This window comes from Sorex araneus, chromosome 2, assembly GCF_027595985.1.
Source record: "Sorex araneus isolate mSorAra2 chromosome 2, mSorAra2.pri, whole genome shotgun sequence".
NCBI lineage: Eukaryota > Metazoa > Chordata > Mammalia > Eulipotyphla > Soricidae > Sorex > Sorex araneus.
The window spans coordinates 137,615,214-137,640,604 of record NC_073303.1 but is presented as its reverse complement, the minus strand read 5'-3'; the positions used below and the strand labels follow the sequence as shown (position 1 = coordinate 137,640,604).

Sequence of the window (25,391 nt, the reverse complement as noted above, 5' to 3'; positions counted from 1 at the left end):
CCCTCTTTTTTGTTTTCTTTAGTATACTTATAGGATATTTCTAGTTGGACTTAATTTTCTTAGGAACAAAAATCAACATTCTATCTCTCCAAATTCAGTTTTGTGATGACTTCTCTTCAATACATTTTAATTTTCCTACATCCCTTCATGTCCTTTTCTGTAGACTCTATGCTTGAGTAATGACCATAGAAACATCATTTATCCTGATATCTTCTGCCTATTACACCACAGTGAAAATTTCAGATCTTGCCATTTACCACAACAGGATTTGTGACAAATTACTTTACCTCCTGAAACATTATTTCCTGTAAAAAAAGGATAAAAGTCAGAATATATACAGGTAAAATGCAAAAGTAATTTTTGTGTGTTTGAATATTAAACAGTAATGACAAGTCTCACTTGGAGACGTTACTGGTGCCCGCTGGAGCAAATCGATGAGCAATGGGATGACAGTGATATAGTGATACAGTATATTATATATTATATATATTTTATATATATTATTATATTATTATTATATAATAATATTATTATTATATTATCTATAATAAGCTACAATAAATGCCAGCTGTTGTTACCCTAAAATCAGTTTTTAATGTGGCATAATTGGCACGTAACATTATAGTGTTTTCAGGTGTGCAATATAATGACTAGACATTTGTATTTATTGTGAAATTATAACCACAATAAACCTTGTTAATATCTGCTATGATACATAGTTACAATTTTTTTGAATGATAGAAAAGTTTTCAGATCTAGAGGCAAAGAATGAGTGCAATTTTCAAATATACAAGTGATTTTTGTCCTTATGTATAGTATGTTACTTTGATTTCTTTATTTTATAACTAGAAGTTTGTGCTTTTATACCTCTCAAGTTTTGAATCTATTTTTGAGGCATTGTGTTATTGTTTTATACTCATTTGCAATTCTTATACATCATGTTGTCACATCTTGTGGTGAATTGTTCTCCTTTTCCCAGGCTCTATCTTATACAAATAATTCTTTAAAATTAGTTTATGAGACCCTTTGCCCTTCTTTCTCTACTACTTTCTGCTTCATCTGGCAGAAAGCCAGGCATTTGCTGAAGCAGACACCCACAGGGTTAAATCTAGTTGCTGAAGCCACCCCCTCTTCCCCTCCCAGTCCCCCTTTTCACAGGGAGCTGGGCACTTTCCCAACTGCTTACCAAAGCCAAATGCTTGAGAAGAGAGAGAGTAAAGAACCAGCCATGAATGCCTTCCAGAAAAATGAGTCTAAAGAAACTCTTTTTTCACCTGTCTCCACTGAAGAGGTACTACCTCAGCAGTCCAGTCTTCCGAAAAAGCAACCTCCGGTGAGTCTCCAGATTCAGATCTGCCTTTGATAGGTACAGACTTGCTCTTTTGCTCTTTTTTTCCCTTGGCTTCTGGTGCTGCAGTCTGAACAATACTAGAGTATAAAACTAATCTTACTGGAATTAAAATTTACCTGAAAATCAAATCTAAACAGAAGCTTTCTTTACTTTGAAAAGAAAACAGCAGGAAAAAGCAGTCAGAGATCTTCAGTTGGGATCTGGGATGTTTTACATTGTCTATTCTGAATTTTTCTGGAGCAAAATAAAACCACCGTCCAGGGGAACTTGGCAAGCACTCCTGTCTAGAGAACTGTGTATGATTGTTCTTTATTTACCAATACGAAACTTCAGTCCTTATTTCTCCTGTGTGCACAGTCTGACGTCGTATACCAAAAGAAATTTTATAGTATTTATTCTAGTTTACAGTGGGAGACATCACAGAGAAATAAATATATAATAGTAATGTTTTATGTCATAAATTTATTAAAACACATACAAATTGAATCCTCATACCAAAATATTGGAAGTTGGAAGGATATAGTAATGATTTAAAATACTTAGTTCTTAGTATGGGAAAAAAGTCGATAATATTTTCATTTCTTTGGAATAACCAAATAGGAGCATAACAAGAATTGTGATGACATGCCCAGGATAGTATGTTAAAAATACATATAAATAATTCATGACAGTATAATATCGTTGGGGAATGTGTGTTAAGTAAACTTCAAGTTGCATAATTCTTGAGCAGTGATCTGAGAAGATAAGAAGCCAGTTCTCTGTCTTTCAATCAGGTTATTATAGTAACATACATTAACATTTAGTAACATCTAGTAGTTGTTAGTGTCTATTCATATGGATGAAAGAATGAATACATTCATTTATTACCTTAGTTGTTTATTTTTCCAATCAATTCAATTCACATGAGCTAGAGCAATAGTACAGCAAATAAGGTATTTGCCTTGCATGCAGCCTACACAGGTTGGCACTAGAATGACATATGGTCTCTTACATGTCACCAAGAGGGATCCTTGAGCACAGAGCTAGGAGTAAGCCCTGACATCATCAGAATTGTAGCCCCTCAAATCACCCTTGCCTCCCTCCAAAATAAGATTGCTCACAAAGGCAACAGTTAATTTCTTGTGAAACTAGGGGTAATATAAATTTCATGATAAGATTTCCCTGTTCAAGTTTGGAGAATAGATATCATAATACCCCCTCTAGTGTTAGTTGGATCATTGTAATGAGTAGGGATTTAAAATTAAAATGACATTACTTAGACTAGCATAGTTGTTTTAATATGCAATACGTAAAAATGTTATAGGAATACTGTAGGAAAAGAGGCTATTTAATTTTTACAAGATTTAAGTACTTGCCCGGGTTAAGGTGATTAATCGGGTTACAGATAGTAAACTACATTGGATTCTTGGCCTGGTTCTAGCAGCTGCTATATGGTATTCATCATATTACCATGATTCCTCCATGTACAGTCAACAGGACAGGTGGAGAAAAGAAGTATAGAAGTAGAAAAGTCCTCATAGTAGAGCCAAAGAAGATAGAGACATTTAGATGTAATTGCTTGTACATGAAGTGCTACACAGGCCTTTTAGGAACTCTTTGGTTCCTAAAAAAGAAAGTATAATTCTCCTTTCCAGAGTCTCAGACTTTCAGTTAGTAGTTATAGGAACATAAACAGGTACTGATGTGTAGGATCATGGTAAAGCTGAGCGGCACCATGTTAAGTGAGAAAGAAGTGGTCAGGGAGATAGCTCAAGGGGCTAGGAACACATGTCTGCAATATGGAGACCCTAGTTTCAACCCTGGGCACTGCATGATCTCCTGAGCACTACCACAGTGGTACTGTGGATCCCAATTCTGGTGAGATTTAGCATCATCAACCCAAAATGATCCCGTGTTCACTTAGTACTCCTTAGGCACTGCCCCCAAACAAAATTAATAATTAATAAAGAACAAACTGGCACTCAAAATATATTGTTTCTCATACGTTATCAATCAAGCACTTAGTGTGATAACAAATATTTTATGCTAAGTGGAGGCTATTGTATCACATTACCTATTGTAGTAACATAATTTTTATGTTGTATGGAGTAATCAAGTGATTTAAATAGAGAAAGAACAGTTAATATTTGAAACATTGATTTTTTGTTTCATAGAAAATCTTTGGCTCCAATTATCCACTGAGCATTGCCTTCATTGTGGTGAATGAATTTTGTGAGCGTTTCTCCTATTATGGCATGAAAGGTAATGTAATTTTGAACCTAGAGTTCTATTCTTCTCCACTCACCCTAGCCCCATGTTGCTAGCAACATAATTTTCCTGTGTACTGTGATTTTCCTTTTCCACCTTTTTAGTTTTCATCCAAATTTATCATTGGTCAAGACTTACAGTAAATGCTTCATGGGATTTCACATAATAAGTCTTATAGTCAAAGAACAGAAAGGTCTAACAGAAGCATAATTAAACCTATGTGGCAACTCTTTATCTAAAGTTTCATTCTTTATACATATTCATTGGGTCTGTGAACTCTATTGTTGCTGAATAGAAGAAAGAAGGAATATTCAAAGCACAGTATTATCTTTGTAATTAACCTAAATGTTTATGGGTACATAAAAACTGATGCTTGAAGCACTGTATTTATACACTAAATATAGATCAGTTCTTGTAGCTTCTTTTGATTTTGCTTCTGCTGCTGAACACTTCACTGATATTGATGTTGAAGACCAAAATCACTTTAAAAGACTTGAAATTAAATGTAATTCTTCTCATAGCCTGTTTAATGCATCTAACTTATTTTGTATTCTTTTTTTTCTCCTTAGCTGTGTTGACCCTGTATTTCCTGTATTTCCTGAACTGGAATGAAGACACCTCCACAGCAGTATACCATGCTTTCAGCAGCCTTTGTTATTTCACTCCTATCCTGGGAGCTGCCATTGCTGACTCATGGTTGGGGAAATTCAAGTAAGGAAAAGGGGAGAGGAGTAGCAGCCTCAGAAGTTTCATAGATCCTTTGTGAGGCTATTTCTTGTAGCCATCTTCCTTCCAAGTAAAAGTGCACTTGTGTTAGCCACTGAAGTTATAAATTTCATTAAGACTAAGACTACTGATAACATATGAAGGGTATTTATCTTCATTATTAGTTTTCCAATACTCTTACATTCTTTCTGTCAGGAGGGGACATATTTTTAATTCAATTTTAATATTCCACTTTAAAAGTTTAAGATTAATTGGAGGCAGCAGAGAGATAGTAAGATGATAGTTTTGCATGCCAGTGTACTCTGATCTGATCCTTCGTGTTCATGTGGTTCCATGGGCACAACTAGAAGTGAGCCCTGAGCAAAGAACCAGGAGAAGTCACTGAGCATCACTTGTGAGGCCCAAACCTCCGCCCCGCAGATGATTTTTTTTCTAATATTAAGGACAATACTACCCACCAGAAAGTTCATAATTTCCTTAACTTACTATGGATATTTGATAACTTTTTCATAATGTCTCCAAACTGAGTCATCCAAATTCCTATAGTATTTTCTTATGATTTCATCTCACCTCTTTACCATATGTTTCTCTTTTTGAACTTCTTTCTTTCCTTACCTTCTTAAGAATATAATGATTATTTTTAGGACCTAAACTAATGGTCTAATAATAGTTTGGTATATTTTAAGTTCTTGAAAATAGCACCAAGAGACACTTATGAGATAATGTTATTGAGGGCAACTATAACCAACTATAATTAGTTTATAGTTGTTCACTACAACATTCTTCTCAAAGGCTTGAGGTGGATCTTGGATATCTATTACTCAGTTATTGTCTGTGGACTGCTGATCATCTATGGATTTATCAAAATTAATATTTTTTCAGAGAGGATTCAGTTGAAAACCAAATGTATAGGACATAATGACTATTACATAGGAAAGTAAAGATCCCATAATCAAGTCAGTTTGGAAGATTCTAGGCTGAACAAAGATGAAAAGGTTTTCTGACTATTACTTCTTCTAATCTTTAACAAACTTATATGCATTGCAAAAATTCTCTAAGAAGGTTACAATGCTTAGTATTCCTCAGACTTGGTGATGGAAAAATTTTGCATAGTATTTTGTAGACTTAGTGTTCCAAGGAATCATCTTCAATTAACATTGATTTATTTTTCACTGGGTACATATCCATTTATATATAAATTATTATATGTGTATAATATTAATATTATATATAATTAATTATATAAAATATATAAAATGTGTATAATATTAATATAATTCACATATAATTAATATATAATGTTAATATATAAAATTAATATGTGTGTATACACATATAATAATTTATATATGTATATATGTTGGTCTAAAGCATTGGTCTTCAACTGCTAGTTAACCATCCACTGATGGTCTGCAGGTGTAGAAAAGTTGAAAACCACTGTCTACCACCTTGGTTATAACTGTTGATCCATGAACCATTATGAAGAACAGGTGCTGATCTACAAGTGTAAAACAGTTGACAACATTATTCTAAAGTACTTAGTAAGCACTTAAAATATTCTATAAACACAATTTTCTTAACTTGGGAGAGGGATAGTGGGTGGGTAGCTGAACTCTATGTTTGCTGCTTATGCAGTAATCACTAAGACATTTGAGATAAAGGGTTGGAACAATGTGCATAACAAAGAGTACAGGACTTGGTCTTTATTCTTCTTTAAAATAAAAGCTACACATGTGTAATATGGTATTTATTTTAAAATAATTTTCTATAAAAATGGAGAATTATTGCTTGTGTTTTGACATATAATAGATTTTTACCTATTTTAGATTAACTTTAAGAACTTGAACTTATACTGTCAGGTTAATTCTTTTAAGGCACTTTATTTTAGAGAATTCTTTGAGGGAGATGACTCAAATGGAAAAAAGGTTCTTGGCATGTAAAAGACCCTGTGTCCTATCACTTACTATTTAGCTCCCTGAGCACCACTGGAGTGGCCTGATGAACCTCAAATACCACTGACTCCGACAACAAATCACTAGACCTGTCTCCCTGTGCAAGATATCACTATTTTTGGAGGAGAGAATGGCTCCAACCTTTCCTCCTTTATTCCAAGAAACACTAAATATGGCCCCTATAAAATTAGTAAACATAGTGGGCCAGAGTGATAGTATAGAGAATAGAGTACTTGCCTTGCAAGCAGCTAACTTGAGTTCTTTCTCCGGCATCCTACATGGTCCCTGAGCAATGCCAGGGGTAACCCTTGAGCATCTCCAGGTGTTGCCTCCAAACCAAAAACATATTATGTTATTTTTATTGAAATGCAAATTTGCAAATTCCAAAATAGAAACTTGGTGAATTTTTACTGTATATTATTTATGTAATCATAACTACTACACTCCTTAGTTTTGTTTATGCATCATTCCTTCTTTTACCTTAAAATTTTCCTTCAGAAATAGCTTTTTCCTATATCTACAAGTAAGCACAAATCTCTCTCTCTTTCTATATTTTGGAGCCATGCCCAGCAACACTCAGGTCTACTCCTGAATCTGCACTCAGGAATTACTCCTGCCAGTACTTGAGGATCATATAGAATGCTGGAGATTGAAGCCGGGTTGGCTGTGTGCATGGCAACTATCGCTCTGACCTCAAGGCACAAATCTCTGAGAGCTTTAAGCACATAAAACTATTAATAACCCTCCTTCTAACTTCTACGACTTATTAATATTATTTTCACTTTTAAAAATAATCTTTTTTGTTGCCTTCCTTTCTCATCTATTATTTATTAGGAGAGAGTAACCTAATGCAATGCAAAATAATCCGATTAAATTTAATTTACTCTGATCAATTTAATTCAATAGATATTTGAGTATTTAAACAGTCTATTCTGTTTGTCTGAAGAACTATGGAGATCAAAATGATGAATGAGGAGTCTGGGAGATAGCTTTAATTGCTAAAATACATGCTTTGTGTGCTGGAGCCTTGGAACCCTGACCCTTCTGGGAACGCTCCCCAAGCACTATGTCAGGAGGAGCTCCTGAGTACCACAAGGTGTAAATGCCCTCAGAAAACAAAAGAGTAAGACATAACACCTACTTCACACTTTATATTCATTTAGCTATAATATAGAGCAGATTGTGGTATGTGCAGCTGTACAGTAAGATATTGCATAAATCATTGTTTCATTCTACTGAAATATTTCTAATATTGCTAATAATGATACCTTTGCTAACAAATTATAGTGGTCTTTTAAAAATTCTTACTTTTAACCAATTTTAATATTTCAAGTCTGTTTATTATGAATGCATTCTTCTAGCTTACTGGACTTCTTTGTAATTTTTTGGTCCTCTTCCTCTTACTTTTTTGGTTTCTTCCGCATTTGACTTCTTTTTTGTCTTTTGTTTACTTCACTCTTCCCTAAACACAGGCAGGGAGTATTTTTAACCTTTTTAATCCATCATCTGCCTTAGCAAAGCCTGTGGTGTCAATTATGTCTGCATAAGATGTGTTTTCAAACTTAGTAATCTGAACCTGTGACTCGGTCTCCAGTATGTCTTGTAATTACACATTAACAGTTATAATTTATGTGTTCCACCTTCTCTATCCTCACTCTCCATTCCTGTTCTTTTTCTTGTCTTCTACATACTCCCAGTTACCAGTTCTACCAATTTTGCTTCTATAATAACACACATTTGTTCTTCATTACTGAATCTGTCAATTAATTGCCATAGTCTAGTTTTGGTCATCTTTGCAGAGGCTCCTTGGAAATGGACAAGTGTTTTAATTGCTTTCCATATTCTTTCCTTACAATTAAGCCTATATATTACTGCCAAGTTAATTTTCTTGAAATAACTATAATATTTTTCTTATCTTCCTACTTCGACTCAATCACTGCCACAAAAATTCTTTTTCTTTTTTCCTATGATGACTAATGATAAATCATGTCTTTTGGGTTTATGATGTTGGTTTTCTCTTCAGAGCCTTTCATTCCTATTTATTTATTTATTTGGTTTCAACAAAGTAAAGCTTTTTTTCCTAGAAAACACTGTGACTCCTATTGGGAAGCATGAACTTGCCCCCAATATTCATTAGGTTTTGATTAGTAGACCAAATTCTTTTTTAAAAATTTTTTATTAGTAACTCACCATGAGGTACAGTTACAAACTTATGAACTTTCATGTTTGCATTTCAGTCATACAGTGATCGTTTACCCGTCCCTCCACCAGTGCCCATTCTCCTCCACCAATGTTCCCAGTATCCCTCCCACCATCCCCACCCCATCCCCCACCACCCCACCCTGCCTCTGAGGCAGGGCATTCTTTTTTGTTCTCTCTTTTTTTGGGTGTTGTAGTTTGCAATAGAGGTATTGAGCGGCCATCATGTTCAGTCTATAGTTTACTTTCAGAACGCATCTTTCAACCCGAATGGATCCTCCCAACATCCTCTACTTGGTATTCCCTTCTCTATCTCAACTGCCTTTTCCCCTAGCACGTGAGGCCAGTTTCCAAGCTGTGGGGCAGACCTCCTGATCCTTATCTCTACTACTCTTGGGTGTTAGTCTCCCACTCTGTTACTTTATATTCCACAGGTGAATGTGATCTTTCTATGTCTGTCTCTCTCTTTCTGACTCATTTCACTTAACATGATACTTTCCATGTTGATCCACTTATATGCAAATTTTATGACGTCATCTTTTCTAACAGCTGCATAGTATTCCATTGTGTAGATGTACCCAAGTTTCTTTAACCAGTCGTCTGTTTTTGAGCACTCAGGTTTTTTCCCAAGTTTTGGCTATTGTAAACAGTGCTGCAATGAACATAGAAATGCAGATGTCATTTCAACTATACATTTTTTCCTCTCTAGGGTATGTTCCCAGGAGTGGTATTTCTGGGTTGAATGGGACCTCAATTTCTAATTTTTTGAGAATTGTCCATATTGTTTTCCAAAAGGGCTAAACCAACCAGGATTCCCACTAGCTGTGAAGGAGAGTCCCCTTTTCCCCACATCCATGCCAACACCAGTTGCTTTTGTTCTTTTGGATGTGGGCCAGTCTCTGTGGTATGAAATGATATCTCATTGTTGTTTTAATCTGCATCTCCCTGATGACTAGTGATGTAGAGCATTTTCTCAATGTGTCTTTTAGCCATTCAGATTTTTTTTTTTTGCTTTTTGGGTCACACCTGGCGATGCACAGGGGTCATTCCTGGCTCTGCTGTGAAGATCATCATATATTTGAGGGTGTGTGTCAGGATATTCAACCCTGTTCCATTGGTCTGCGGCTCTGCCTTTGTTCCAGTACCATGCTGTTTTAATTATTACCACTTTGTAGTAGAGATTGAGGTTGGTAGCCCAAATTCTTATTCCCTACTTGCCATTATTAATATTCTAAGGTCCCATTCACAGAGAGTCAACATAAGAATATCAGACATTTTAAGAACAAATTCTCATTCTGTGATTTTATGTAATCTCTGTCTCTGCAACACATTCTGATTTTTATACTGCATGTTAGTTTGTAACATCCAAAAATCATATATGTAAACTATGTAATTTTTATAGTAACATTCTCCTTATAGCAGGACAATGGAAGTGTGGCAATACACATAGGGAGTGAAAATGGAAGGTCCTATTTTAGTTTATATTTCTTTACATATGTTCCCCTTAGAATTCTACACTCTTTTTCCCCCCTTATTACAATTTAATTTTTTTAGAAAAATAAAATAACCCAACAAGATAACTGGTAACATGCATGATCTTTATAACTGGGCAGTTTATAGGCTAAGTCTCTAATTATTTTCTTACCCTGGATAAATTTTCCATAAGAAAACTGTGGTGAAATTATAATTAATCCAAATGTTCAAGTGGCCAGGCTGGACTTGAGACCCCTTTATTTCACCAGTTCTTGGGTTTAGAGAAAATTCTTTTTATTAGCACTTTCCTTTGCATGGTTACTTGAAATACTTTTCATAATCTTCTCAATTTACAAAGCCAAAGACATTTCTTGAAAAAAAGTACTGAATTAGGGTATCCTATTTTATTCCTCTTAGTTGAAAACAGTATTACTAACTATGAATTCATCCTAGTCTTGATATATGTGAGTAAGAGCATAGATTCTCTGTTTATGTGTGGGTTGAGTGAAGGGGAAAGAAGATGGGTATTAGAAAAGAATTTGAAGAAAATATTATTATGAACACTACAAGGTTAATAATTGCTCTTTTTTTCTAGCTTGTTATTACATCTATTTTATTATGTTTTCCTATTTACCTATTGGGGTAATTATTTCTATTTCCACCCCTTCCATCTATCCTCGTAGTAAGAACAACCTGAACCCTGAGTTTGCCTTACTCTAGTGTCTGTCTGATTATATTTGTATATCTACTGATTCAAATTTTTCAACAGGACAATAATCTACCTCTCCTTGGTATATGTACTTGGCCATGTGATCAAGTCCTTGGGTGCCATACCAATACTTGGGGAGCATATGGTACACACGTGAGTAAAATCCTGGAATAAAATGAACCACTTTTCCTCCATTAAACAGGTAAATGTAAATGTTTAACACATTTATTATAGATGATTTTCTGTTTTCTTACCAGAAATGCACCTGTATTTCCTAACCTACTCTTTTACTGCCAGATTAGTTTAAGGAGATAAATGTATAATCTTATGACTTCAAATTTTCTCATTTTATATGAGCTTATTTGTTTTTATTAACTATTTTAGGACTTATAGAATACAGTTAGGATCCTTGTCATAAAAACTCTCCCTATGCTTAAAAATTATTAAAAATTTAATGATTCGACCACCTATCCATCATTCTTTACCAGTTATAAAACTTCTGTGTTCTTTCCTTATAAAATTTTGTAGAGCTCATATAAAAGTTAGGATCACTTCAATTTATATGTAGTTACATGTATTCCATTTCTCCATTCCTTTTTTAATGTATTGATGTTTATGGAACAAGAGGCATTTGTTAGATATTAATGTCTATTGGCTTAGTCAATAGAGAAAATTATAATTTTAATTATAATTAATTATAATTATCACTGTATCACTGTGTCACTGTCATCCCGTTGTTCATCAATTTACTCAAGTGGGCACCAGTAACATCTCTATTCCTCCCAGCCCTGAGATTTTAGTAGCCTTTCCTTACTCCTTACTTGTCTGTCCCAACAATTGAAGGCTCTTTCAGGGTCAGGGCAATGAGACCTATTGTTACTGTTTGTTTTTTTTCTATTGTTACTGTTTTTGGCATATTGAATACGCCACAGGTATTCGTACCCATGACCATGAGGGCAGATTACTCTCGGTAGCTTATCGGGCTCTCTGAGACATATATATATATATATATATATATATATATATATATATCTTTGATTTGTTGCCTACTGTCTGAACTTCATCAAATATGGTGTGGTAATTATGGAAAATTTTTGGTAGGTAGGTAGGAAGTGTCTTATAATATGTCGCGCAGCTGCAGAGTGGAGTGTGGCCTGGAGCGTGGTGGCAGTTGGGTAGTGGAGGTCGGCTGTAGGCACTAGGTCCCTTGGGGCAGGGAGGGTTCTCACCCGCCCCCCTCTGGGGCACCCCAAATGAAAACAGCCTGGCTCTGTATAATTATAATTATAAAATTATAATTTTTCAATAAAAAATCAAGTATGTTTAAAGAAAGAGTGCACCAATACCCTGTGAATTATATTAGAATTCTCCATCCTCCTTATTGGTATTCCATAAAAATCAGTGATGCATCTATTAATTATGAGAAACTTTAATTCTTATTTTGTTGGTGGTAAATGCAGGTCTCTTTCCCCTGACCCTGAAAGAGCCTCCAATCGTTGGAAAAGACGAGTAAGAAGAGGCTGCTAAAATCGCAGGGCTGGAATGAATGGAGACGTTACTGGCGCCCACTCGAGTAAATTGATGAACAACGGGATGAGAGTGATACAGTGACAGTGGTGGTGAAAGCATACAGGATTAAGAGTTCATAAGGTTTTTTAAATTGAACAGTCCCTGTGGCTAAACAAGATTTTTAAAGTGCTTTTGTTTTGGAGCTCAGGGACAAAATCTTCCCATGTAATGCATTCTATCAGAAATTCAAGAATATAAGTTATGAGTGCCCCTCTGCCCATCCCAAATCCCAGTCTTTCTTAGTGTAAGGGAAGTGAAAATGTACCCACAAGGTAGAATATGTGCAGATCTTTGCCATTTTATATATCTTCCCTATCCTGTATCTCTATATTCTGTTTGTACATTTGTATTGAGTATCAATATGGCTGTTATTCTCTCTTCTCTTTTCCAGAGTCCTGTCATTGGTTGGCCTGAGTCTAATAGCTTTGGGAACAGGGGGTATCAAACCCTGTGTTGCAGCTTTTGGTGGAGACCAGTTTGAAGAACAACATGTAAGAGTCCTATTATTTCTGTAGTCTCAGAAATGTAGAGGAGGCAAAGAGGTACCAAGTAAGGTACTAAATTAGTATCCTTTATCAAGATTGAAGTAATACACTGGTAAGAATATAACTGAACAATTGAGTTCGGTGCTGGGGTTCAGTCTAATGACTGAAGGAAAACTGAAATATGTTTAATACAGGTGATCAGGATAGTATATGGGCTAAAAAGGGCATATTGTGAAGATAGAAATATGGAACTATTTAACCCAGATTAAGATAAAAGTTAAAGAGAATATCTAGCTCTCCATACATATCAATCAGTAAACCAATGAGTGGCAGCTCTTGGAAATTAGCTTCTGGAATGATGAAAGGAAAAACTTAAAAAAAAAAGCTGGAAGTAGTGGGTTTACTCTATCTTGAGTTATTTAAAACACTATATGGTTAGTAGTGAGGATGGGAGGTGATAAGTGGAGTCAAAATAATGACAACCTTTATACGTTTGAGATTCTTTATCGAAGGGGAAATTGATCATTCAGAATAAATGAAATGAGTTTCTCTAGATCATTTTATCTAGATCATTCTTTCCCAAAGCAGGCAATACCACCCCCTGGGGTAGGGGGTGGAGGTGCAAAAACTATGGGGGACTGTAGTAGTCTTAGGTATAATGGGTGGTGGTGGGGATGTGGTGAGGGTGTTTTGGTGGTAGAGTTATTGTTGTGGGGGGTACTTATTGTTGTTCTTATAAAGAAGGTAGATTTATAGGCAAGACAGGTAAGGAAAATAAATTTGGAAATCTCTTATCATTCCCTGTTTTGTTAATTATTTTCTGCTATTTATAGCTAACATTTCTGACTTTTCTTTTGCTTTCAGTTTTCTTTATATTTTATTTTAATATCATGGCATCTGCAAAATTTTTCATAATATAACTGTTATGAACTTTTAATGCTCCAACATCAATCCCAGCATCTGAATGACCTTCCCTCCACCATTGTCCCCATTTTTCCAACCACTCACCAAGCCTGCCCCCTTAGCAGGCACACTACATTTGGTTTTATATTGTTAGTTACAACCAAATGGCTAAAATAATTATCGAATATATTTCAGAAATAGAAAATTTGTGAAAATTAATAGATCTCACAACTGGGTTGTTAAATCTTTGTCTGAGGATTTACTGAGATGTTCATTGCTAGTTGAGCCCTGTGTTATTAGTTGTGTGTGTTGAGTTTAGCTGGCATCACTATTACTTTCCCATCTAATTTGGTGTGCTCCTACTGGAATTTCAGTACTGTGAAATATATGCTGCCTCATGGTCCAAAATCTTTGAATCAGTAAAAGTGGGATGAGCTGCAGGAGAGATTTTTAGTAAAGCCATGAGGTTTTGATGTGACGGCAGCAGTGGGGGGTGGAGGCAGCAGTGGGGTGTGGTTGTGGCTACCTGAGCTTTGGCAGATTAATGATTCAGCCTGATCCCTCCTGAAGAAGCCTCAAAGTTTCAACCAAGAGACTAGTATGTCCATGAATTTTAGCTGCTTGGTTTGCATCTTCTCGTAGATTTAGTTTGTGGATCTGTATAGCAGGTATGCTTTCATGTTTTGTTGTTGTTGTTGGTTTTATAAATTTTTAGGGTTTTGTGTGTATGGGGGGGTTGATTCTTCTGTCTCTCTCAGAGAGCCTGGCAAACTACCAAGAGTATCCGACCTGCATGGCAGAGCCTGGCAAGCTACCTGTGGCATATTCAATAGGACAAAAACAGTAACAAGCCTCACAATGGAGATGTTACTGGTGCCTGCTCTAGCAAATCAATGAACAATGAGACGACAGTGCTACAGTGCAATGCTATTTTTTTTTGCAGAGGGGGGGCTTACTTGTTTTGATTGGGTCTATACTCAGTGGTGCTCAGCAACTATTTCTGACTCTGTGCTCAGGTGTGACTGCTGGCAGTGCTTCAAGGACCACATGAGGTGCTGTAGATTGGAACCAGGGTTCTGCATGCAAGGCTATTTTTACTCCCTCTAATATCTCTTTGGCTCCTCATTTTGTTTGCCATCATGTTTCAATTATACCTTTTCTTCCCACTTTGCTTTCTATAGCTATTTGTCATATTCTGATTTTTTCTCTCTCTTTTCGCTCTGTGTGTCCTGCCTTCCTATCTTTTTCTTATCTTTCAGACAATTTTAGTTAATACTTTATGTTCTTTGTCTAAGAGTTCATAAATCAACTAACTTTAGTTAAATAACCAACTTTAACTAACTAACTTTAACTAACTTTAGTTCAATAACCAACTTTAGTAAAATAACCAAACACTAGCAATTAGAATTTATGAGCAATTAACTGCTAAAGTAGATGAATGGACTGTGTGTGGGGAAGGAGTGCAGAATAATTAACGAGAATCTGAAGAGGAAGCAGAATGCATGGTAATAGAAAATGGGGAAGGAAAGATTGTGCTTATGTCTCAGGAAAAGATCTGAGGTTCCAGAAGGAAGTATAGCAGCACACAATGAGAAAACCTCAGCAACTTTATGTGAAAGTTGCTGCATTGAGTAACTGTTCCACAAAGATATTTCAGTAATAGAAAACCCACCTCCAAGTTTCCACCAGCCACTTCTAGGCCCACGGACTTGTTTTATTCTCTCTGGCGGACTTCCCTGCTTGATCAACAATTTATTTCATTGTCCTTTATTCTAGTTCTGTTCCTACTCATATTTCACAAAATCTATTATTTAACTCAATCAGCTATTTACTTCAGTCAATAAACATTCATTGAGTCTGTAATGTATATCCAATGCTATAGTAAGTAGTGGGGATTACAGAAATAAATAAGATACAATTTCTGTAACTCAGATTTCTGAAATTCCAAAGGAATTCTCACATCCTGAAACAGACATATAGTGCAATGAAATTAATACTATATACATAATAATATGAAATTAGATTATATATATAGGACACTATGGTGGCATAGTAAATAGGATTTTTTTCAGATAAAGAAGTAAAATAATGTTAAAGAAGCTTGCTTGGGGTTTAAAAGATGCATAAAAGTCTGAGGTGTGTCATGCATGTATTAAAATATTTAGTATGGGGGTCAGGGAGAAGACTCAAAATTTCTGGCATTGTTTTATATTTTGTTTTATTTTTTATAATGTAGAGCACTGCTATTTGTTCAGCCATTGATTAACCTTATTGAATTGGGCATGAATCCCACATTACTTTTTTAAAATTTTTTAAATTTTATAACTTAGTTCACAGTGTTCGATTACATTCAATATTCAAACACCAATCCCACCACCATTACACCTTTCCACCACCAAATTCAGGATTTTTCCATTCCAAACCCAAATCCCCGTCCCAAAACACAATCGAAATAATATATTTTGTATTGTCTGTTATGAAGAACTGCTGAATATGCTTACATAAAAATGTTCATATAGGAAACAGTGTGAAGATTGTTCTATTTTGGTAGGAGCCATGAAGACTTTCTATAGAATATCACTAACATGTTGTTAAAGTTTGAGTGATGTGAGTTTTAGTATATATATATACATATATATCTGAAAATATGTATATATGCATACATATTTCCCTCTATGATGTTTCCTACTATCTGAACCCCATCAATTGTGGTGTGGTAATTATGGAGAATGGGTAGGGAGAGCTTTATGATGTGTTGTGTGGCAGCAAAAGTGGCCACGCAGTCCAGGAATATGTTTACTCATATGTGAGGCGTGGCCTGAGCACATGGGGAGCAATCTTGAGCGTGGCGGTGGTTGGGTTATGGAGTATTTTGGCTGCCAGAGCTGGGTCCCTTGGGGCGGGGAAGGCTCTCACTTGCCCCCCTCTGGAGTACCCTGTGTGAAACAGCCTGGTGTGGAGTCCGGTGTCATGGTTATGGGGGCCTCATGTTATGCTCCCTTTAGAGAAGCAGCCATGTGATCTGGACAGTGGCTGATGGAGATATTATCTGGCACCAATAGGAGGTGGCTTATGTGTATTACGCTTGGGTCGCCGGAGACTGGGGAAAGTGGGCAGAGGATCTCCGTTCCTGGTCCCATTGAACCCAGAGTCCAAGGTCACAAAGTTCCTCATCACCTGGGTTCTGTAGGACTTTACTCATGCGTGAGGCTCAGGGCGAGCCCATGGGGAGCAGCCTTGAGCATGGAGGAGGCTGGGTTGTGGAGGTTTTGGCTGCCAGAGCTGGGTCCCTTTGGGTGGGGAGAGCTCTCACACCCCCCCCCGGGGGCGCCCCGGTGAAGACAGCCTGGTGTGGGGTCAGGACATTCTGCGGCACTCTCTTTCAGGAATTTTATGAGATTACATGGCGCCGGGGGAAGTTTGTGGGTGTGACTGCCAAGCTACTGGAAAACTGGGAACCTGGGGGGTGGAGGTCCAGTCCCGATCCAAGCAGGCTTGGAGCTCTCAGTCACGGGTTCCTGCCTACCTCTGTGCTATAGGCCTTAACTGCATATTTTGATCTCTTTTGAGATTTATGGATCTCTGAAATAAGGCCAATAAATGAGCTTATGTAGCTGAGCCGGAGGTGGTTTGTGGGTGTGTCTCCCATATACCTAACTTTTGGCCATTTAATTTCTTGGCAAACTCGGATCCAAGTTATTAGGGACTGGCCAAAAGCACAGCAGCAATCTTGGGGAAGATTTCTGGAAGTCTGAAGGCACCATCAGGCTGCTGATGTACTCACAGGTACAGGTTGACTTGCTGGCAGTACTATACACTCAAATTTTCTGGCATTATTTAGGACCCTGGTTCCATTCACAGCATCATAAAACCTTTCGAGCAATGTTGGGTGTAGCCCAAGTGACCCCCAACACCACTGGGCTAACTCTTCCCAAATCTAATCTGATATGTAGAAACTATGGAGGCAATATTTGAAACTATCTTTGAGTATCTCCAGCTGAATAAATACAAGTCGGGAGCAACTAGAAGATGCTTTGAACTGATTTTTCCCATTTGTTACAGGCAGAAGAACGGACTAAGTACTTCTCAGTCTTCTACCTAGCCATCAATGCAGGAAGCTTGATTTCTACCTTTATCACACCCATGCTAAGAGGTTAGGATCAATTCTGGGGAACTCTGTTAAAGGTTTTACTATTATCATTCAAAATCTCTTTCAGGCTTCCTACTGCCTGTCCTCTCCTTTTAAAGGGTTTGAAAATCGAAAGAATTTTTTTAAAAAAAATCTGTATTTTTCTCACCCAAGTGAAGGATTAAGGATTAAGTGAGGAAGAATAATTGTCTCTGATATAAAAAAATCCTGAGCTCATAAATACCATAGGATGTATCACAGGGACTATTAGAGTCAAGAGTACCAAGATTCATCATTACCTATTTTTTTAAATTTTTTTTAATTTTTAGGAGATGTTCAGTGTTTTGGAGAAGATTGTTATGCATTGGCTTTTGGTGTTCCAGGATTGCTTATGGTGCTAGCTCTTGGTAAGTGCAGTAGAGCAGGGGAAAAAAATTACTTTTTTTTCCTCAATCTAATTTATGTAACCTCATAGTTATTTATTTAATAAATTGTATTTTTGAGGGTGATACTGGAAATTGGAGCACTAAGTAGAGGGGTTCTTTTGGATCTTGATAGTTGATGCAGTTTGGGTGGTGGTCTTGGTATAAATATTGTACCTTTTGAAGAGGTGCAAACCTATATTTCAATATCTCCTACAATGTCTTAAACCAATGTTTACTACATTTTTTTATTAAACAACAAAAATTAAATAAATAAGATTCCTAACTATTGCATTAGAAAAAACACTAATGACACAGTGTTTAGCTATTTCTAACCTGCTCTGTAATGTATTTGAGATTTTACTTTTGAGAAAATCTCAAATTCAAGAGATGTTGGATAAGTGGGTGGAAAGTGATGCAACTTTGTTTAAATGGTTTTCTCTTTGCTAATGAGAACCAGAACCGAGTAATGAAAGGGTGGAGGATAAGCAGTGAGAATGTTACTTAGCTTACACAGTTTAAAGAAAAATAGGCATGATTGTTTTTAATCACTGACCTGGAAACCTGTTCTCTCTCTGAGCATTTCGGAAACACCCCCTGGAACATGTCCAGTCCCAACACATAAAGAACTCCATGGAAGAACAGAGTCCTGGGATTCAGCATTCAGTCTGCTTATTTTCAATCAATGGGGTGAAAAGGATGTTACTAGTAATAATCAGATTCCAATTTCAATTCCAAGGAAACTTAGGTGTTACTCAGGACAGCTGAGTGACATTTCCTGTCTCCTTCTCTCTCAAAGCCAATCTTTCCCCCCCCAAATATCCTGATTTACTGATCAATAAATACCATGTTCTCTTCTCTGGATTAATGCGCAGTAATAATATTTACATATTAGAGTAATTATAGAGATTAAAAATTCTCTAAGTATATTTTTATAAATTATGAAATATTTATCAAGTGTTACTGAGGAACTTTAGTTTTCTAGTTACTAATATATAATGCAATTCTCTGGGCTTTCACTATAATTCAATCATATTAATTTATTTTTATTAACTAAGTTATCAAACATTAAGTTAATAAATAACCTATTATGTTTCAAATTCTAAATAAACACTGTAGTCACATAAGTAAATTAGACTACAGTTATGCTTTCAAAAACTAATTCAGTAGGAAGGAGACAGAGAAGTAAATAAAATGTACAAGTAAGTAGCATGATTAATGCATTATATGAACACATAAGAGAATATAAGATTTTGAGAATTTTCTTAAAGAAATTATATATGCATGGATGGAGCAATAATACAATAGGTAGGGCATTTGCTTACCTGCAGCTGACCTGGGTTTGATCTCTGGCATCCCTGAACACTGCCAGGACTAATTCCTGAGTACAGAGCCAGGAATAGCCCCTGAGCATCACCGGGTGTGACCCAAAAAGAAAAAGAAAAAAGAAAAAAAAGAAAAAGAAAAAAGAGAAATCATTTCTTCAGATGGGATCTCAAGAATCACCAAAACTTGAAAAATTAAAATTGGAAATGATTCAGAACTGGTATCTTTAAGACAAGGTGGTAAGATTGTGACATATTTGAAGATATTAAAGGAATTCAGATGGTCTAGAGAATAAATGAGAAAGATAAGCAAAATATTTTTGTGTTTTATTTTTAGTTACAGTGAAACTGCAAATTTATTCATTATTGGTTTTTACACATACAATATTTCAAAACTGATCTCTTCACCACTGTCCACTTTTCTTCTCCTCCCAGATGAATGCTTCCCAACATTATAAATATTGCCCCCTCCCTATCCTATCCTTATCCCAGCCCCCTCAAATGGCACGTTTCCTACTGAATACTAGTTTACATGTTCTTTGTTTACATTGCCTGGGTAAAATGAGCAAAAATTGATGGAAAGCAGACAATATAGGGCCTTTCAGTTATTAAAAAATTAAGACTTTATCATGTAGACAGTGAGGAGCTACAAAAGGATTTTGAACAGAGGACTGATTATAAGTGCTGGAATTAATAAAATTGGTAACAGGAAACAGGCACTTTCCATTTTATATCTTCTATTATCTTTGTGAGGTAGGAGCTAACACTGTCTACTAGAGACAGGAGGAAGTAGAGACTAGTCACTACTTATTTTCTTCACTTAAGAACTCTGAAATTTAAGTGTGGGCTTGTTGAGTTGATTAGTCATCCGTCCTTTAATGAAAATAGAATTATTGATAAGAGAATTCCTGAGATTTTCAGCCTCCTCTGAGAATCAACTTAATTTTTGGAAGTCTATTTCCAATATAAAAACTATTCTATATATCTCTCAGGTTTAGAATTCTTTTTCTGAATTGATTTTTCTAGCAGCAATTGAAATCTTTGTAGGTACAGGGTACTTTTGTTAAGAATTATGGGAAAAATGAAAAGATCATAAAGAAAAAAATGGTACAGTGAATTTTAGAGATTTATTGATATAAATTATGAATAATAGATAATGAAAGGGAAATTAAAAAATAAAGGTAACAGGGTCAGGGAAATAACATAAAAGGATAGGACATCTGTCTATCATGAGTGAAGTCTGAAGTTCAATCCTCAATACCATAGCTTCTTGAGCACTGTTGAGTATAGTCCTTGTGACCTCTGAGCACCACTAGGGAGGTGACCCCAAAAGGATTGAAAAGTTACAGTAGAAAGAGCTAAACAGATTTAAGCAACCTAATGTTCAATGATATTGAAAAGTGCTCCTAGACACTGGGAAAGGTATCTTTGGTAGCTGAACTAGAGGAGCATCTTGCTGGAACTAAAAAACCCATTTAGGAGGAAAGTATCTAGAGGGTGCAGAATGAACTCTTCCCACTGGTTTGAGATTTTAAAAAATTTAATTGCTGGTTATTTGAAAATGAAATGAGAAGCAGAACAATAAAATTTACCTGTGGCTAGTGGTGTCTATGTAATGAAAGATTAAAGATGTGAATTAAAGGGGGAAATAAATTTAAGAATAGAAATAGAAAATTTCTACAAAATATAATTTTGTAGGAAAGAAAAGTATTGGTTAGATCACATGGGATAAAATAAGGAGTAATGGAACATAAGATGGGAAATAGGAGTTTAATGTAAGGTTCATTGAAGTGTGTGGTTATGTCTTAACTTATTCGTGGGAGTGTCTAGCACAGTGCCTAATGAAATGAAAAGTGTATGAGATACTTTATAAGATTTAAGAACGTACAGAGTTTCTTTCCCCCACAAAACCTCACGAGTTTATGGTAGAAATTGCAGTTTCTTACACTACTAAGCTTGTAAAACTTGCAATGTAATCTTGCACAAATTCTTACCTTATTTAATATTCAATTTCATCATGTACAAAATGGAGACAGTAAAGTTAATTTTGTTAGATAAAATTAGTTAATATATGTAAACTTCTTAACACTTTATCTAAACCTAAAATATATGCTTTGTAATAATAACCATCAGATCAATAATGAGCTTGAAGACCTTTCATGCCAGGAGTTTGGACTTACTAGGAAGGTCCAGAAAGAGGTTTTCTATTTGGTGTCAGATAAGAAACGAGGAGAGACTGAGAAAACATTCAGTGGACATTTTATTAATACAGTGTAAAAGTTGTGCATTGCAGCTGGAAGATAGTACAGTCGTTAGGGTGCATGTTTAGCACGTATTGGAAAGGGGCGGTTATTTCTGGCACCATATGGTCTTCTCTGAGGATCATTGCGTGAAGTCTTTGAGATCCCCAGCACTGATGGAGTGGTGATTGGGGGGTGGGTATCCCTGGCATCACAGGTCCTGTAGTACATCCCATATCCTGGTATTGAAATGCTGGTACATTGGCCCAGAATCAACAGACTCCTCCCCCCCACCTGCTCCTGAGACTGATTGGGAGACTCCCCCCTCTCCCTAATCCCAAGCAAAAGCAAAACAAAATAAATAATTAGAAGTGTTGTGAGGTCTCAGAAAAGAGCTCTAACAGTGCTAATGCAAATTAAGAGCAATTGACGCATATACTAAAAAAAGAAAGATCAGTGAAAGTTGGATATACATCAAATGATCAGATATGGAGGCAGTGAAAGTGATAATTCAATGATGATTTTCATTTCTTTGATTACAGGAAAAGTTTCAGCAATGATCTCTCTTAATATATGACCATTCTATTCTCCTCTTGAATCTCATTGTTTTTGTGACACCAGAGTCAAATTAATAGCTCCAAAGTCGAGCTTAAAAGTCCAAATTCCAGCATCTGTCAATTCCATCCTTTTATGAGACTTATCAGTGGCTTAAACATTAGCATTCTGTCCTTAGGATTGATAAATTGAAAGTGCTAAATGAGACACTAAGAACCTTATTTCTGTATCAACTACAGTTGTGTTTGCAATGGGAAACAAACTATACAAAAAACCACCTCCTGAAGGAAACATAGTGGCTCAAGTTATCAAATGTATTTGGGTAAGTTCACTAGTTGTTTCGAAGGGAACAGGGTGCTAAGATGAGCATATAAAGTTTCTAATATAGATATAATATTTTTCCTCAGTAACCTCTGTTCTACCTCTGTGCTTTTTGGCAAACTTAAATTAATTGTTCATTCCCTTGTCTCCAATTAATTGTTAAGTTAAATAATTATCTTAAATTAGCTTAAAAATCTTCTGAAAAATAGATATATATATGTTGTCAACACAAATCATGATAGATAAACTTATATCTGAAATTTCTGAAATTCAATGATGAAATCAAAGGGTAGTAGTATGTTACTTAATGGAATGGATAATTTGTTGAAATGGTTTCTTTTTTGCCTCTTTTCTGATATCTATGCTATGCTTTGCCTTAGTTTGCTATTTCCAACCGTTTTAAGAACCGTTCTGAGGACATTCCAAAACGACAGCACTGGTTGGACTGGGCATCTGAGAAACACCCAGTAAGTTAGAACTTCAGAAACATCTTAGGCCTATTAAAAGACATTTTTTATGTCAAAATTAATTTCTTCCTACTGTATTTGACCTCCTGCTTCATTTAAAATCTGTTCCTGTGCTGGGGAACATTTCTAATCTGGGGAAGAAAACGCTGTCTGATGATTCAACTTGATTTTTTCTTATCCCTTCTTGCAGAAGCAGCTCATTATGGATGTAAAGGCACTTACCAGGGTACTATTCCTTTATATTCCATTGCCCATGTTCTGGGCCCTTTTGGATCAGCAGGTACGAATAGTTCCTCTGAAAGCTATCCCTTCTTCCAATCCTTTCTCTATCTCGCAGCAAAGGGATTTCTTATAATAACGTCTGTTTGCCTCAGGGCTCACGATGGACCTTGCAAGCTACCAGGATGGATGGAAATTTGGTGAGTAAAAGAGAATTTTTCAGAGAAGCCTATTATTTTTTCAATTAATATTAAGTAAAAACATTTAAGGTTTTATATGAAGACTGACAATGTTGTAAAGAGCTTTCTTTAGCATAAATGTACTGAATAAATGAAGTAAAGAAAGCTAGTCTAAAAATAAAAGCAAGAATTGTATCTTTAGAAATCAGGAACCAAAGGATGAGAAATGTATATAGGGAAGGTTTAAATGTATATAGGGAAGGTTTGAGTTGACAAAGTGGTATAGGCTTTGGATATTATTATTTTTTTTCATCAGAGTCTGCCCAGCACAGAGACAGGTATGATTAACATTTTTTTAAGTTAATTATTTAGTCACTGTAAATTACAAAGTTATTCATGATTGGATTTCAGGAATATGCCAGTGTTCACTTACCTCTACCAATGCTAATGCCACCCCTGCCCTTCACCCACTAACAGGTGTTTTTTAATAGCTTTTGGCACTGTGGTTTACAGTACTGTTGCCAATAGGATTTCATACACAACACTTTATACTTGTTGTTGTGTTCCCTTCTCTGTCTTATCTCCCAGCCCTGCCCCTAAGTAGCAAGCTTCCTACTGATGACTGGGTATCATGCTCTTTGTTTCATTTGTCTTTGGGCTCTTTTATTCCAGTATTATGTTTCCTATTATTCCACCAAAGAGAGATCATTCTGTGTTCGTCTTTCTCTGGCTAACTTCACTCAGCCTGATATTTTCCAGATTCCTCCACAAAGCATAAAATTGCATGATTTTTATTTTTTCTATGGATGAGCATTATTACTTTGTATATATGTACCATACTTTTCCACTCCAGTCATCTGATCTAAGACACTTGAGATGTTTCCAGATTTTGGCTATTGTGGATAGTGTTGCAAAAAACATAAGGATGTTAAATATTTTTTCTCCATTGTGTTTTTGGGCTTGTGGAGATAAATTCCAAGAAGTGGAATTGCTGAATAAAGCAGTAGCTTTTCCTAATTTTGGGGGGAATGTGTGTATTGTTTTCCAGAAAGCCTAGATCATCTATACCCCTGCCAGCAGTAAATGAGAACCCCTTTCCCCTATCCCCTTTCCTACATTGGAGTAGAATGTTTTATACATGGATTTTGGAAAGTTTTAAACATTTTTTTCTTATTTTCTATTCTCCATTCTTGGGAAATCTCAGTTTTATTTCTGTTTTAAATTGTTCTACTGCCAGGGCTGGAGCTATAGCACAGCAGGTAGGGTGTTTGCCGTGCACATGGCCAACCCGGATTCAATTCCCAGCATCCCATATGGTCCCCTGAGCACCGCCAGGAGTAAGTCCTGAGTGCAGAGCCAAGTGTAACCCCTGTAAATTTGTTCTACAGCCTAGATTATTATATTATTTTTCTATTGTGCCCATTTCAAAGAGTTCAAGATGAAATAATAACAATATCTTATTAGCCCATCTATTTGGGTCCTGTCAGAAATAATTATTCCTCTCTCTAGTATCCATAATTTATTTTGCCATGTTTGCATTTTTTCCCTTTTTTGGAATAACCTTGGAAACATTATGTAAGTAGGAGGCTTAACCACAGTACCTGGTCCCTCACATTATTATCACTTAAAACTGCAGTTACTGAGAATTTAAAAAATAAAGCTGACTCTATTATTTATCATGTTAAGAAAAACATAGTACAGTTCAGGAGAAAGGAATTCTGTACCTAGAATCATCTGCCTTTAGCAAGTTATTTCTTGCTGAAGTATCCTTCCCCTTTACCCTCAATACTCTTATAAACAAGATAATAGCCCTGAACCAAAGAATTTAAAGATCGTTTTGGTTTTGATTTTGGGCCATACCTGACAGTGTTCAGGGTTTACTTCTAGGTTCGTGCTGAGAGATCATTTCTGGTAGAGTCT

At 35.9% G+C, this 25,391-nt stretch overlaps 1 protein-coding gene across 2 annotated transcripts in view; it reads left to right on the top strand.

The window, feature by feature from the left end:
- The first annotated feature begins 1,195 nt into the window (after positions 1–1,195).
- SLC15A2 (solute carrier family 15 member 2) overlaps positions 1,196–25,391 on the top strand; it is a 52,964-nt gene continuing 28,768 nt past the window's right edge. The window contains exons 1-11 of one of the 2 annotated variants that reach the window (XM_004606679.2): positions 1,196–1,333; positions 3,505–3,592; positions 4,168–4,309; positions 10,718–10,810; positions 12,618–12,717; positions 17,677–17,767; positions 18,073–18,150; positions 22,525–22,607; positions 22,987–23,073; positions 23,264–23,353; positions 23,448–23,492. In XM_004606679.2, coding sequence (XP_004606736.2) covers positions 1,196–1,333; positions 3,505–3,592; positions 4,168–4,309; positions 10,718–10,810; positions 12,618–12,717; positions 17,677–17,767; positions 18,073–18,150; positions 22,525–22,607; positions 22,987–23,073; positions 23,264–23,353; positions 23,448–23,492 — 1,035 coding nt within the window. Of the gene's footprint in view, positions 1,367–3,504; positions 3,593–4,167; positions 4,310–10,717; positions 10,811–12,617; positions 12,718–17,676; positions 17,768–18,072; positions 18,151–22,524; positions 22,608–22,986; positions 23,074–23,263; positions 23,354–23,447; positions 23,493–25,391 lie in introns of both variants that reach the window. The other variant, XM_055128394.1, reaches the window with a different exon arrangement.